General features: G+C 40.4%; 1 protein-coding gene across 10 annotated transcripts in view; it reads left to right on the forward strand.

Annotated features, from left to right (window-relative positions):
- dab1a (DAB adaptor protein 1a) overlaps positions 1-16320 on the forward strand; it is a 105770-nt gene that overhangs the window by 61092 nt on the left and 28358 nt on the right. For all 10 annotated transcript variants that reach the window (XM_017043111.2, XM_025065843.1, XM_025065853.1 and 7 more), the window contains 2 exons: positions 488-755; positions 14908-15047. In XM_017043111.2, the coding sequence (XP_016898600.1) occupies positions 686-755; positions 14908-15047 (210 nt within the window). In that variant the 5' untranslated portion in view covers positions 488-685. The remainder of the gene's footprint in view (positions 1-487; positions 756-14907; positions 15048-16320) is intronic.

Consider the following 16320-nt stretch of genomic DNA (forward strand, 5'->3'; position numbering starts at 1 on the left):
GTCGTAGAGAGGGAGAGCCTTTCATACACAAATAGCAGGTGCACTAGAACTTAGTTGGTTTGTAAAAATGCTGCTGCTCTCACCACACTAATTAGCATGTTGCCCAAACAGAGGTTGATATCAAATATGAGGGAAGTCCCAGTGAAAACCTTCTGCGTTGAAGTTATTAGGCTTTGCCTGCTGCTGTAGTTGTATTTCATGTTTTCTACAGTGTACTATGCAGCACACAGTAATCTCTTATTTTTAATGTGTGACTCAAAGCTGCAACATTGAAGAGGATTGGACTGTAGTAGAGAGACATCAGTATGTTCCTCAAGCAGTGTCCTTGTCAACATTATCGACCGGAAGAAGGAAGTGCAGTTCTTTTTGTTACCATGGGTGATATCCACTCAAGGTCCCCAATCATAAACACGCTCCCGTTTGGTTTCTCCTGCCAAGACTAAACAAACTAATGGAGGCAAATCTTTTTCTCCCCTTTTCTCTGCAGCTCTCTGTGGGTGTGTGTGGGATGTTGTCTCAGGGCTAAGGCCCATTCTCTCCCATGAGCCTGTGTGCCCACACCCACACCTGGCGCCTACACACACACAGCCGGCGCCCACGCACGCACAGTCGACACTGACGCTGTGAACTGGACCGTCAGATCCCAGCAGAGCCAAGTGGTGTCCAGCCCATTTGGACGTCAAGAATGTCAACAGAGACGGAGCTACAGCCAGCGGTCAGGCCCGGCAGCATCAGACGAGACTCCAGGAGAAAAGGTAAGGACGTTAGGAGTTAACCTCTTTTCAAAGAGGGCACAACCAAAGGGAAAACAGTGCAGTTTTTAGTTAGAACCGAGTATTTGTGTTATCATTTATCTGCTTGTGTTTCCTTTAAATGCGAGGAATGTTCAAAGGTTTGAACTTTTGAAAATGGCTGATAGTGATCATCAGATTTTAAAACTGTTAAACTGTAGTTTAACAAAAATGTATTTTAAAGTGGGGCGTTCCATCTGCCTATGGATTAAAACGTTACTACGATCGAAATAATTAGTGAGGCCCTCTGAAGGCCCAGTTATTGGCATACATTATAGAGCAGTGATCATCAACTGGTGGCCTGCAGGCCAAATTCGGCCCACTGTACTGTCCAATCAGGCCCTAAATTTGAATCCAAAATAAACATCAAATAATGTGTCCAGAAATAAATCCATCTCTTTGAGAAATATAGTTGGTGACCCTTGTTGTAGAGCATGGGTTAAAGAAGATTTTCTGAGATTTGACTAAATAAAACAGGTGACTAGCGTGACACTTCTTTGTATGTCTTTTTCCTTCTTTTATCTACACTCACAAAGAGAATGGTGTGGAGATGTACTGGAACCAGACTCTTTTTCCCAAATCATAAAACCAATGGCAAAAAAACTCATCAGCACGGTGTCATTATATCACCCAGTTTGTACAATAAGTGTGATTAATGGACTATTTTAAGTCGATCCCCTTACTGCTAATTCGCACACTTTGATTAACTTATTACTCAAAAAGAAATTAATCCTGCTGCTCATTATGTCCAATAGAGAATTTTACAGCAGACACTGTGGCTTGTAACAGAAGGGAATGCACAGGTGTTAGCTCTGTTCTTGTCTTTCCTATTAGTACTAAATCTTTACAAATATGTAATGCGCCGAAGTGACAGATTCCTGGTGCAGACAGCTCTCTCACTACTGCAAAATACATTTCAACAATCCACTGTAGACATTTTGTGCAAAAACTCAAGCTCTAATCCTAAGTGATTTGCACATGAGTGACAGTCGCAAACAGATAACGTTTTATTTGATAAGGTGATTGGTTTCCTGATGCTCAGTTGCACTTTTGTTCAAAGACGTGTCTTAATTTTGGGAAAAGTCTTAAGTTGAATGTGATTGGAGGAACCGTCTCTGATCAGAACACAGGACACAGAGTGAAAGAGAGGGGAGAGAGAAGGATGTGTGAGGAAATCAACCACAACGTTATTGATATTCTGAAAAAATTTGAAAAAGTGATCATTAGGGGCCGTGACAGGGAGAATTAAACAACCTGGTGTCGCATGGCTCTGAGTCAGTTTGTCCCAGGTTTATATATCTCCATCGTATATTGAACTTTTTAATTTTTATTTAATTAAATAGTATTCAAATAATCATAGCTGTAAAGCTGTAAAAAGGAGATGGAGCCAGTCTGTTGCAGCTGCCTGTAAATAACCAGGGGGGGGCGCACTACTCTGAACAGGCTGGTCTGAAACTGTAAAATGGGGATTTTCATTAATCAGTGCAGTGGAAGAATGTTAAGCTACACTGTTTTATACACTTGGTTTTCAGCAGTCAACCTTCATCAACTCCTCTCCATTCTTTATTAATTGTGTCTCATTTGGCTCTAATGATGGATTTGGGTTCCGGGCCAGGTTGCAGGGTCTCTGTTGTTCCTGGCTAATTAACAGGTGTGGGGCTTCTTACAGTACAGTGAGCCGCTAGCAGAAACGTTCAGGGATGTTGTGGTTGGAACGCCGCAAACGCGTCCAGGTGTGAATTAGCTCCAGACATGTGTAGCTTGCAGATGTAGGGGAGCAGGTCTCAAAGGTCCTGAAGCAGAGGTGATGCCAGGGGCCAAACCAACAGCCATCACCCAGATGCTCGCTGCCACCTGCCCAGGAATGAGAATAAGAATCTGATTGATGTCGCTTAAACTTGGAACACCGCTGGGAATGGCATTTAATTGAGCACGCACCGCCGCGTAGACACAGACACAGTGGTACGTACACATGCGCTCACTATCACCTGCAGCAGATGCTCCATTTCTTACCATGTATTGTGACCCCTGAGAACAGGCGTTTGTTACCACATACACTGTGTCGGAGAAAGGCCCTGAATGCCTTACACGTTCTATTTAGGAACAGTATTGTTCTACTGGAATAGAGATTATGTTCATCACTTGAAGACAAACAAGCATTCACTCACACACACACACACACACACACACACACACTCACTAGGGGCTCTGGGATTGATGCCCAGGAGAGCATAAGAAAGGTAAGATGAATGGTTTGTTTTCAGGATTCAGACTTTAGGGTTTTGCCTGTTCTTCTCTCTCTCTTTTCTTTCTAATCCTCACACACACATACACACACTGAGTCAGCTTTTAATGAGTTGCGAGGACTTCACAAGGACATAATGCGTCCCTTACCTCGACCTTAACCATTACAGACGTGTGCCTTACCTTAATCCTTTCTCTTATTCTAATCCCACATCCAAACAAAATCTTAAACATCAAAATGTCCCCACAACGACAGAGTGTCCATCTAACAAAAAATGACCCTACAAGTAAAGCTATACGTATGCCACCCATACACACACACACACACACACACACACACACACTCAAAACACCAGACATCTTAGCAATATGATGAAAGTCTAATGCAATCACCAAATAGTAGAGACGGCCATACTTTGGGAATAGAAAACTTTGATGCCGTTCTTCTTATTATGCTGCAAGTGTATGACCCAAAAGTCTGATGTACTGTACACAGATGTACTGAAGCACGTTTCTGTTGTGGTCCAGTCCCTTGCTTTGTGTCTCTTTGCAAACACCTGCATATGAATGCAGATAGATCCATCTGCGGCCTGAGCAGCATTGGCAGCCGGGCTGTTGTGAGAGTCCTTGCAGCATCGTCCATCACTCTTCTAATATCTTTCCTCATCCTCCTCTTTATCCCGCTGCTTTGTCTCGTATGACCTTGCCCTGGATGAATGAGAGGCAGAGGAGAGACTGATCACGAAAACACAGAGAGAGAGAGAGAGAGAGAGAGTAAGAGAGACTAATGAGTCGGTGTGAAGGAGAGCTGTTTAATCTCAGGTCTTTGTTTAACACTTGGAGATGGAGAAGAACGTAATAAAAAAGACGTGGAGACTGCTGTATGACACACATTCATCACAGCTATGCCCTTCTTGTGGCTGTGCATCATTTGTTGCTGTGCAACTGTGAGTGATTTTTCCCCTGAATACATGCAATTACAGTGTGTTCAGAGTGTGAGTTCACAGGTCACTTTTTCTGGAGGATTTCCTTTCTTTACCACAAGGGTTTTATTGAATTACCATGACACGGTAGAGATAACCTTTAACCTCTTAGCATTTACACGACCTTAGCGCAGCAATAACCCCTGGCAATAAATTAGTCATTCTTTTTGTCAGGCTCAAGTCATGAAGTGAAATATCATTAATCCTCAAGAAATCCAGGGAGATTGCATCTCCTAACCATTTAATCCCTCACCCCCCCCCCCCCCCCCCCCTTGTCTTTACTTGCTTTTCTGCAAGTAAAATAATTTTTACTCAAAAACAAAAGGAAATTTTAATAAAGACAATAATTAATTCATCATTTATCTTCAACCACTTAATCCTTTCAGGGTCGTTTGTCGACTGAAGCCAATCCCAGAGACATAACAAACACCAGACCCAGAAGATAATGAGAGGAATGTTACCGCTAGTCAACTCACTGATGTTATAACTTTAACCAAGAATTAAAATTGAATAACTAACTACCAGTAATACCAATAATGATCTTTCAACTTACTAAAAATGTACTATGTTGAGTTCTTCTCCAGCTCAGCTCTTTTCTCTTGGTTATAAAAAGAAATAGGTTCATGTACGTCATAGAAAAATGATTCAGGAATACTTGGATTCAGGAGGAAAACATTGGCAGAATATGCTACAACAGTAGTGTTAAACTGAAACATGCAAATGGAGAAAAGGCAATAATCCAATTTTCAATTTAAAAAAAAGATGAATGCTAGTGTATCTGTATTACAGCATTCTGTTAGACATGCAGTGTTTTCCTAGGGTATATGTCTATCTGTCCATCCATCCATCCATCTAGCGCCCCCCAATGTAATTGTAGGGAAAACACTGACATGGAATGTTTAACTGATCCTTAAAAAGCTTCTACTGTGTGTAGGTCTGAAGCTGCTTAGACTTAAACAGTGAGTTTAGTATTAGTTTACCTGGACACTCTCTCTGAATCAATCAATACATAATAGTTAAACTCCTATTTTCATTCTTTCGTTTAAACATACTAATATGGAATGATTGTCAGTGAATTACTGCCAGTAAGTGAAAAACGAAATGTTAGAATTAAAGCACAAAGCTGGCTTTTGTCCCTTTCTATTTTGGCTCTAACATGAACGTATTAGCTTTAACAACAAAGCCAACTTCTATGTTGTTAATATATGTTTTTAGTATAATTTAGTTAAGTTAAGTTTTTGACAATTCAAATAAGAACATCAAACTGTTACTGCATAAACACTGCTTATCATTTTGGAAACCTAATGTGTGAAATTTAATTTAGTATTAGTATTTTAATCAATTTATGAAGCACTTTTTCCTCCCAGCAAAAAGTGCATAAAGTTTGGACGGCTGTTCGTTGGCTTGGAAAAACAAAAGTCACACTAACAGTTCCAGCTTTTTAATCCCCGCTCTGTTGCTTAAATGGAGAACAGATTGTTTAGTAACACTATATACTCATAGTTAATGCAGTCCAAAGTCCAGTGATTATCTAAACACTTTGTATAATAATTAAACTCAGTGAGTTAATGTTGATTATGTTGCCAACTTTGTATTTTTTACTTCATGGACATTGATGTGTATAAAAACAAAATTAGAGTATTAAACCTGGTTTAACTGTGTTGTTGTTTTCTTGTTTTTTTTTTTTTTTTGTCTTTTTTTTGTCTTTTGTTTTTGCACTGTACTCATAACATAATTAAATGTTCCAATCAAACGGTGATTGCCAGATGCCTGTCTGTTGTACACGAAGTGACACCCAGGATGATTACGAGTGCTAATAACTTCCGCTACTGTCAACACACTCAGGCAACTGTCATCACAGCTCTGTGTGGGAGTGGAGTGTGTGGTGAGTAGGAGGGTTGTTCTGCACTGGAGCTGGCAGCCAGCGGCATGAAAAAAGTGGTTAAGGGTTATAGCAGTGCAGCTGTTAGCCTTTTTTGCGTGCGTGTGTGTGTATGTACTCTGTGTGGCATGTGGGTGTGTGTTTGCCCATCTCTGGTGTGCGATTAGCAAACACATTATCTTTTTCTTGTGGATATTATGCAAACATCCCGTCTATCTGGCACAATCACTGCAGCCATTTACTGTGGTATCGTTCCCTGGGGATTCTTAAAGCCCAAACTGCAGCACTTTGTTGGATGTGTGTGAATTTTTGTATATGTGTGTGCGTGCTTTTTTTTGTCTTCTCCGAGAGGTTATCAGATCTGTTTCTCCCAATCAGACAGAGATTGACATCAAATGGCTGTCTGTTGTTGGAGCAGTCAGTCCAGGTCAGTAGCAGATAATATAGGAGGGGCTACTGCCAAAAAAACAAAACTGAGTACAGGGTAATTGACAACTTCGACAAACAAAGTATTGTAGCACTAACCGTCATTATAAATATATCACGTTTCAGACTCTAATATCCGTAGTGACATAACATTTTATCTGTGGCTGTGCTTTTCAAAGGCTTAGTCGCAGTGCAGTAAAAAAAAAGGTAGCCCCATGTTTTGGATATAACCAAAAGGTAACACGTCACAGTCAAAAAATCAAATTAAAATATACTGGAAGCCGTTCATTTAGATCCCTTTTCAGTTATAATCTGAATATATCTTTAATGTGGCTGTGGTAGTTCTCACACTAACGAGTGCAGCTACCTGCTGCTAACTTGTACAACAGCACCATGGTCCAGGGTTAGCTACAGGCTAACAACAAAACCCTGCATTCTCATCCTGTAGTGGTGGTGGAAGAGTAGAAGAACATCGACTTGGAGTTGAATGTTTAATGACAGGATACTGTTTTCTGTTCTAGCTGATTGTATTTTAAGCACTGCTACAACTCAAAAAACAAAAAATGGAATATTTTGGTATGAAAATGTTAATTGTATCAATGTTCTGTCACCAAGTAGAAACAAAGCATTTTTTTCTTTCTCTTGCGATGAGTGTGATGATGCCTTTTTGTAGTGTGACAGTAAACCAGAAGCACAGAGGGCAGTTTAACAACTGATGGTACGTCACTGTGTTAAAACACTGGGGAATCAAAGAGCGTTCCTGCTTCTCTGACTATAAGAATAAGGCGAAAATCAAGAGTTTTCTTTTTTTGAACTCTGATAATCATCTGCCTCCATATTAGCCTATCTCAAAATGAGTGAATGTTTTATATTTACCTATTTAGGCTCCAAAGAATTTGCTAATCATTTTATCTGTCTTTAGTTAACTCTTACACAGTGTCCCAATGTTATTGGAATCTAGGTTTGCATCATCCTCCTGGCAGCAACATGTCTAACAAACTTTGTCAAATATATACATCATTTCCAGTGGTGGTTGTAAAACAGGGGAAGAGTATTCCAGGCTAATTGGTAAAATATAAGTGTTTACAGTTCTAGAGTCATTTTCTAAACTCTGGCATTTTATATGTAAGAACCTTTTTTAAGCAAACTGCTGCTGCTAATTAGTTCCTGTCAGGCTCCACACTTACCACATGATCACATAGCTTCATATTAATTAGATCAGCTTTTTATTCCAGGTTTAAATTGCTAGGGCTGCTACATGCAAAGAAAATCTCATCAAATAAATTTGTGCTAGCACCGATGCTAAATGAATGTGTCAAATAGGCTGCACTTTAGGGCATTTTGGTAAATTAAATGTAAATGAAACTGAAAATGTGACAATTTATTTTATATCAGAGCAGGCAGAGTGTCCCTTGGTGTATAATAGCAAATGCCACTGATCATCACTCCTGAGCACGTCCACAACCAACACAGCCTTGTCTCAGTAACACTGTGTGAAGTGAAGATCTCATCTTCATCTCAGCCTGTTGTCTATGAGACTTTAGTCTTTAAACCCTACATCATAGCAGGTCTCACTACTGCCTTTTACATTTTTCCTTTCAACTGAGTACAGTTGATATCGCCTCTGCCTGTGTGCAACAACCCTGTAAGAACAGATGCTGTCGTGAAAACAAGAGGAAATGACAACAGACAGTGATTGAGTTAGATTTTTCCAAATTGCTTGTGTGGCTGTAAACAGAATTGTAAATTCACGTCTTAACTTTGCAGCAGTTTATGGCTATCTCAAACCCAGTGGTGGCATTACAGATGCTGGAGTGATTACAGTTGGTTTGATTGGTGAGAGCATTAACTGACAGAAGGCGGTGATTCTTTGTATTTATGCTGTGCAGTACTCCCCAGAATACTCTCTTTTGCAGAACTATGAATGAAAGAATGCAGAAAAGAGTGTTCGTTAACTAAGATTAGAGGAGATGAGGCAGAGAAGGATGGAGAAGGGAGGGACGCCACAGACGAGTGGCACCATGTTTTAGCTGAGACGGCGTCCTGAGAGACGACTTTGTTCTGGCAGACTCTCCTCAGCTCGGACAGATGACTGCAGTCTTTTGAGCAGTTGCTTTTTTTTTTTCATCATCCAGTGTAGAAGCTCATGTTTTTAATAATAGTGTGGACGAACAAGGACGCGGCATCAGCACACCTGTTCACACAGACTGGGTTTAATGAAACTAATCCAGGTGACATTGTCACACTTATTCTTTAAAATCGGGGGATACACACACACACACACACACACTCTACTGTGTGTTTGTGTGTAAGAGAGAGAGAGAGAGAGAATCAGAGGGAGAGAGAGGGGAGAGTGGTCCACAGGGGAAACTGCTTCAGTGTAGCATGACAGGACGCTAGCGACTTGTTTACACAGGCCATTCTCTGATGCCCTGTCAGAGTGCAGAACACACAGTCTCACACACACACAAGTGATACACAAACCCCAAACCAACACACACACACACACAGAAGAGTTTCATTCATACACAAACCCAACAGAAATCCAATACACTTTTATTAAAGCTACAGTGGCAAAAGGAGAAAGATGTTGGACGAGCTCAAAAAAGAAAGAAACTTCACTCTTCACTTTTCTTACTTTTTCATTTTTTTTCGGTAACTCAGTAAACACAGCCTGCATTGATGTCAAATAATAAACAAAATCTGGATTATTTCTTACACTTCAAACGACATTGGCTCTCAAAGTGAACACTTTAATGTAGGCACAGATCAGAGTGTCGTTTGAACTCACCAAAAATCATTCATTCAGCTTCTATCACTTAATCCTTTAAGACGGCTTTGATTAAACTGATTGAGTTTTTGAAGGTGGGTCTAACCTGATTGCATCTCTGAAACAAAGGAAACGTCATTATATCTGGTTATATAATCAGCCTGTATTTCCCAGCTGAGTAAACAGTCAAGCTATGATGGAGATAACATATAGGAGACGCCGCTTACTGCGGTGCACCTTCATGAGTTATTGTCGTCTTAAACACTGTTTATTGTGAAATAAAGTAGCAAGTAGCAAATATTTGTATTGTTGTTTATTTACATTATTTGAGTTCTGGAGGTGCAGAAAAAGATGACATTTACAGAATCTTTAGTTTGTGTGTATGAAGCTGACTTTGTGTTTCATATAGCATCTTCAAACAATATTTTGAACTTTATTATCAATAAAAGAATTGGTCTTAAACGGCCCCATTGTTTGATAAGAGAGTTGAATTCACTTTACCAGCCAAGTTTATGATTTTAAAAATGCTCCTCTTAGCTCACGTGGTTATCTGCAAATTAGAAGACGACATTTATGCCAGGATTAGTCCTGGGGCTAAAGAAGACGAAAGGTAAAGAGAATAGAAGCACATAACTCACATGTAAACACACATTCAGCACAGTAGCCAGGTTTAGTAGCTGGATTAATTGGAGAGTAACAGCTGAGTTCCCTCATGTGCCGTTGAGTGTTTGTTGGGAACCATCCCAGCTGTAGTTATGAGCCTCTGGGTGCTGTTTTATCCTGAGCTGAGGAAACAAGCTTTAGACTTCCTCAGCTGCTGCACACAGTACCAATCTGCTGAAATTCTACTCTAAAGTTACTGTAACAGAGCGGCGTTGCAACTTCTCTGTCAGCAACACAGTGTTTGACATATAGTATACACTACATACAGCTGCTAAATCAGACAGAATTCTTCGACTCCTCTGTCATTAGTGGGTGATTGTTGGGTTTATGCTAAGTTCAAAAACTGCGTAAATTATTTTAAATGTATACAGACATATTAAACTCATGTAAATCTAGAACCAAGATGTTAAGGCACTACTAAGCTTTAGAAAATAGACCTCCTTACCATTGGCCCAAAGGCAGACAAATGCATACTGGTTAATGTCCCAAAAAAAGTCCAACATTTTTCCTAAATTTCCCAAAGGGAACTCCCGAGGGAATAATGAAGTGCTATCTATCTATCTATCTATCTATCCATCCATCTATCTATCTATCTATCTATCTACCTATCTATCTATCTATCTATCTATCCATCCATCTATCTATCTATCTATCTATCTATCCATCTATCTATCTATCTATCTATCTAGCTATCTATCTATCTATCTATCTATCTGTCTGTCTGTCTGTCTGTCTGTCTGTCTGTCTGTCTATCTATCTATCTATCTATCTATCCATCCATCTATCTATCTATCTATCTATCTAGCTATCTATCTATCTATCTATCTATCCATCCATCTATCTATCTATCTATCTATCTAACTATCTATCTATCTATCTATCTATCCATCTATCCATCTATCTATCTATCTAAATCCTTTTGTCAAACTGTGTTGAATGTTGTGATGCTTCAACTAATGTTTCTATTCCTTTCTGTTCAGTTTATGGCCCCAGTTGCTAATTTCAAGCATTAAAGTGAGTTAAATTAAAAAAACGATGTGGCCGTTACGGAAATAGTTCTTTTTTCTTTTTTTTTACTTGGCTACGCACTACTGTCATCCTCACTGCCAATCTTTAGTTAAATCCCTGCCAAGTAAACCAACAACACTGCAGCACTCCATTGTCCTAGTTGAGGTCAAAGCTCTTCTTATAGAAAATAATCTAAGAAGTGCATTTTTCTCATGTTCTGGTTTGGAGGATTTGTATGGGCTTCACTGGAATGGACTAATGGAATGTCGCTGTCGGTTCATACAGTACACTCAGTTAAACCTGACCTTTCATGCTGACTTAGTTAAACACACAGCAGTGTGAGGTTTGTACAGTCTAAAACTAAGATGTAGGTCTGAGCAGACTTAAAACAACAAATGTTCATTCCTCTTGTGAAGACTCTTTAACTCAGCTCTACAAAAATAATAACAATTAAAACGGGAAGACCAAATGTTTTAAACAAACAAATTAAATTAACTTTGCAGAAATTAAGCATTTAGTCAGAAGGGTTTTTTTTATCTCTGGCAAACTACTGCTCTGGCTACGGCTGCTTCAGCTCACTATGTACATGTTTTGCATTAACAAAAGGACTTTTTCAGCTCACTATGTACATGTTTTGCATGTACATAGTAACAAAAGGACTTTTTTTATTTTGTTGTAATAAATAGATTATAGATAAATAGATTTTTCTCTCCCCTTAAATTTTGGTGTAGGGCATATTGCTAATTGCAGCAGTTTTGTTGGTCTTCAACACTGTAAAAACTATTCAGAGCTGAGTGGGATGTGTTGCGTTAACTGGAGTTAGCTGTTTTTAGCTTTAATGCTCATGGTTCTGCTGGAGATTTGTGAATCTGTCTGATCAGTGCTGCATTTTTCTGTCAATTTATTGAAACCCACATCTTCTGTCAAACATTCAAAACAACACATCCACCGTCTCTGTCTGTTCTGTGATAACTGATTTGATCTGTTTTTCAGCACAGTTTTGTCTCATGTCATTTTTATTTTTTGCCGTTTGATTTTGTGTGTGTTTTAATAGTCCTGCTGTATTGACATGAATTTAATCAAATTAAAGTATAAAACCAATGTTATTTGCATTAATTATTTAACTAATTTATCATTAAAAAAAACACATTTCCTTTGCAATTCAGAGCCACAAGATGGCATGATAACGGGCACCTTCAGAGCTACAGTGTGTGATCAGGTGTGTATTGCATTTGAATGATACTACAGACTTGAGGTTCTTCGGTGATAAGAGTCACATGGGAGGCACAAGGTTGAAGTTGCCATGGATGATGCCAGGGGCAATGCCAGGGGCTTCCCTGAAGTATTATGCATGCTCCAGCAGCAGTCACCTGCCATCTATCACCTGTGGAAGCACGCGTCTGTGTGTGTGTGTGTGTGTGTGTGTGTGCGTCTGTCACTGTGTCATTGTCCGTGGGTGTACGGACAGGTTGTGGGAGTTCTGGCTGTCATAATGTTCTAATCCTGAGTGACATTTCTCCAATGGAGACCTGGCTCATTCATCCATCCATCACATTCTATTCCTCCGTTCCATCTTCCACTCTCCGCTTTGTGTCCGTTTCTGCGTCTGTGCTTGTTGCTTCAGACAGACACTGAAACCAATCCTGCATACTAAGTACTGCCCCCCCACCTTACTCACGCACACACACGTAGACACCATATAGTATAAAGCTTTATGACTCCGGGTTAGCACAATGGTCTCTCTGTAGTTACAGAATAAAAAGAGTAGAAATTAAATACAACAAACTGAAACAGATATTGTTTTTAATTCTCCGTGTGTGTTTTCTGCCGATGAACCGCTAGATTCTTTTTATTAGATTTTCAGTATCATAGGTGATGTGTGTGAGTCAGGACATATTTCCAATGTCTGAGTGAGAGAAAATATGAAGCTGTGAGAGTGCGACTCACTTCATGTGTACAGGCTCTGGTGGAGGGTGTGAGGGAGCGGACATGTTAGATGAAATGGAAGACTTTTTCATTAGTTGTGTTTGAAGCTCAGCGGGGTCATAGCAAGAGAAGACATTTAATTACAGCAGACTGAATGCTTCCCTTGCTGACACTGACGCACACACACACACGAAAGGAGTCTTTCAGTGAATGTGTTCACGAAAGGTAAAAAATATGAAGCACTCTGTGGGAGAGAGAGAGAAAAAAGTGGCCCCCTCCACCTTATTCACTCTCTCGTCTCCTCTTGGCCTTTCTCGACTGCTCCCTCACTCTGCTCGCTTCCACACTGTGCTAAGTATAGCAGCAGTAACGGTGATGGATGCAGATGGAGGGAGCAGGTCCTAAATGTCAAACTCAAATGAAAACCACTGTGCTAGTGAGACAAGAGCAGCTGGACACTTTCAGTGTTATTTAACGCTCACAAATTTAAATACACACACAAAAAGTTGAAATCCCCACTCACTTGCACACACAAACCACCACACACACACACACACACACAAAAATCACAAAAAGGGACTTTTGTTTTCAGATTGACGACTGTTTGGAGCATGTGAATACAATTTGATTGTGTTCTTTATACGCAGAGCAGCAGAGAGAAGGTGACAATGGGGTCATCGTTGCAGTTGATGGAAACGTGCGTTATTGTTTACCCACGACAAACGTACGCCTGCACTTCAGAGCGCTGTTTCATGTTTAATGAAGGCAGCATTTAAACGTCTCTTTGTTGAACGGAACAGTCCCCTGGTGGTTTAATCTCTTGCTCTCATCTCAGCCCGGCTGAGACGTGACACAATAGGGAGCGCCGCAGCGCTCCTCCTCTCCCCGGAATAAGGACAGATGTTCCTCAGCTCGTTTGTCTCCGAGGACTTTGATGCAGAGTGTCGTCAATTTTCTCTGAGTAGTGACTGTGACTAAGTGTGTCTGAGAAAGTTCATATGCAGAACACTTTTTGTGTCTGTTTGTGCATGGCTGCTTTAGTCACTTATAATATTACAAATCCGTAGCTGGCAGAAGAAGGAGAAGGACTACACCCAGGTGATGGAAAGACATTTGTTACGCTGCCAACGATGTAGACGAGCAGACAAAGCAGAGGGAGGTGGAAGATTAGTGTTGGACCAAAATGATCCAGTAGCCTCATGTAGAACAATGCTCTCGCCTGTGGTTAAATAGCCCATTCCTACTGTAGTGCAGAGCCGGGGGGACTCAGTGTGAATGGAGGGAGTGTGGAAGAATAAGGAGAGGAGGAGAGGAACCATTCCATCACTCAGACTTTGACCTTCCAAGAGTCAAAGTACAGAACTAATGCCTCAATATATTATCTAAATTTGCTGCATTATCATTATGCTTTCCCACTTTCACTCCTGCAGTCGTTCCCTGTCTCTCTCTCTCTCACACACACACACACACACAGACACACACACACTGCAGAAACACAGATGTTAGATGACTCTCTGTACAGTATTTGATGATGAAATGTTTTCCAGCTGCAGGTCAAGAATAAAACAAAAAACGATATGATAAGATATGGAAGGAGCGCAACAAAAAAAAGCCTGTCTTTAACCTCAAGAGTGACCACTCTCTCTCTGTCTGTCTGTCTCTCTCTCTCTCTCTCTCTCTCTCTCTCTCTGCTTTGTTGTATGTGAAGAGGAGCATTGTGGTCTCTTCAAGAGATAACGCAGAGACCTCCTGTACGAGGGGAAGGTCAACATTGGTTCCTTGCACTCTCTGATGCATGTGCACAATACAAACAACACCCAGTACAGTAGAAGTGAGGATGGAGGGAGATAAGAGCATAATGTCACGCCAATATTTTTTGATGGAGAATTGTGAAGGGTGGGGAGAGGGAAGGGGGTCAGACTCTCACCTCTTGTCCTGTCAGACTTCATTGATTAACACGTCTGCATATAAAGATCAGTGCCATTCATACGACACCACAGCTGATTCCTGGATTTCAGTTGGACGCGCCGTAACGTTGCGATCGTCAGTACATTTGACCTACATCACGGCTTTCTTTGAGATTACTTTTGAGATGTTCCGCAGTCCTGGTGATTGATGATCCTCAGGTAATAGCCCCACATCTCAGGTAGATGGAGGGCCTTGACTGGAAGATGTACTGTGGACTTCAGAGTGTGTGTCTGTGTGTGCCTGCAGGGCAAGATCGCAGCGAGGCGGCGCTCATCAGACGTTTTAAAGGAGATGGCGTTCGTTACAAGGCCAAGCTCATCGGACTGGATGAGGTCACCGCGGCCCGTGGAGACAAGCTGTGCCAGGACTCTATGATGAAGCTTAAGGTAAAGATTAGCCCTCCTTCCCTCCCTCTGTTTGACAGCTCATCAGTTACTAGTGTACTTTCCTTTAAAATAGCTCACTCAGTCAGCACTGCCAAGGAACGAAGTGACATTAAAGAAAGAACATAAAGTTATAGTTAAGTAGTTATAGTGAAAATATACGTGTAGATATTAGACCTTTAACATTTATTCAAAATTTCAACTTAAAAAATAAAAATAAAAAGTTCTCAAACACAAAAGATTACATTTACAGTAGACACTTTATCTCATTATTTAACTTTATTTATTCAATGTATAAAAGCTGTGTTTTATGTCCTTGAATTACTAACACTTCCACTGATAAACTTTTCAACCCCAAATCCTCCCGTGTTCACCCTTAAGAAGTCTCTAATGCTGCGTGGCTCATAAAATAACTGAAGTGAAACTACATTTATTTGACACTATGGTCATTTTTCCAGGAAATTCTCTTTTTTTTGTTGACCCATATGTTCACTGACCTAAAATCAATACCAGTACAACTTTGGGAAAAAACTATTTTCAATTTTATGGATATTCAGAGTGTTAAATATGTATGTTCCATACATCAGTGCACTAGTGCGCTTGCATGTTTGCGCAATTGCAGTGAGTTTGATGCAACGTTTGTATGGAAATTTCTCAAGGTGTTGAGTTGAAGTAGCTGAATACAGAATAGCAGGAGAGAGTAAAGAGGTTTGCCAAACATATGAGAGTGGAGACGGTGTGAATGTCTCATTTACAAGGACAGTAACAACCAGAGGTAGATGTCAACAGATGGGGCCGTTACTAAAGAGAGAAAAGCACAAGGTCCAGGGGAAACATGGCTCCTAGGAAGAGAAACATATACATTTTATAAAAAATAAAATAAAGCCAGTGTACCAATGAAGAGTCTGTTGGAGCAGCAGTTCAGAAGAAATGAGAAAATGTTTAAAGTTATATTTTTTTCATGAATGTCAAGAATATAAAAAGCACTTAATTTATTATTAATGCCATGCTACACCACACCCGGGGTCGGAATACGGCAGGATTTGAATATGATTAAGTTTAAAAATATTTAAATTGGGTGAAGTATATTGTGTTTTCTCTGCCCAGCATAGACCCAGACGGCTGAGGAGAGGATGGACAGCTCATTGATCAAACAGCTTCCCTCCTACTCATTTATTCAGACAAGAAATCCATCAAGTCTTTCTTTCTGATCTCCCCACCTTTTCTTTCACTCTGCTCATCCCCCCCCCCCCCCCCCCCCCCCCCCCCCCGCCCA

The sequence above is a fragment of the Cynoglossus semilaevis genome, chromosome 2 (assembly GCF_000523025.1).
Source record: "Cynoglossus semilaevis isolate Cse_v1.0 chromosome 2, Cse_v1.0, whole genome shotgun sequence".
Classification (NCBI taxonomy): Eukaryota; Metazoa; Chordata; class Actinopteri; order Pleuronectiformes; family Cynoglossidae; genus Cynoglossus; species Cynoglossus semilaevis.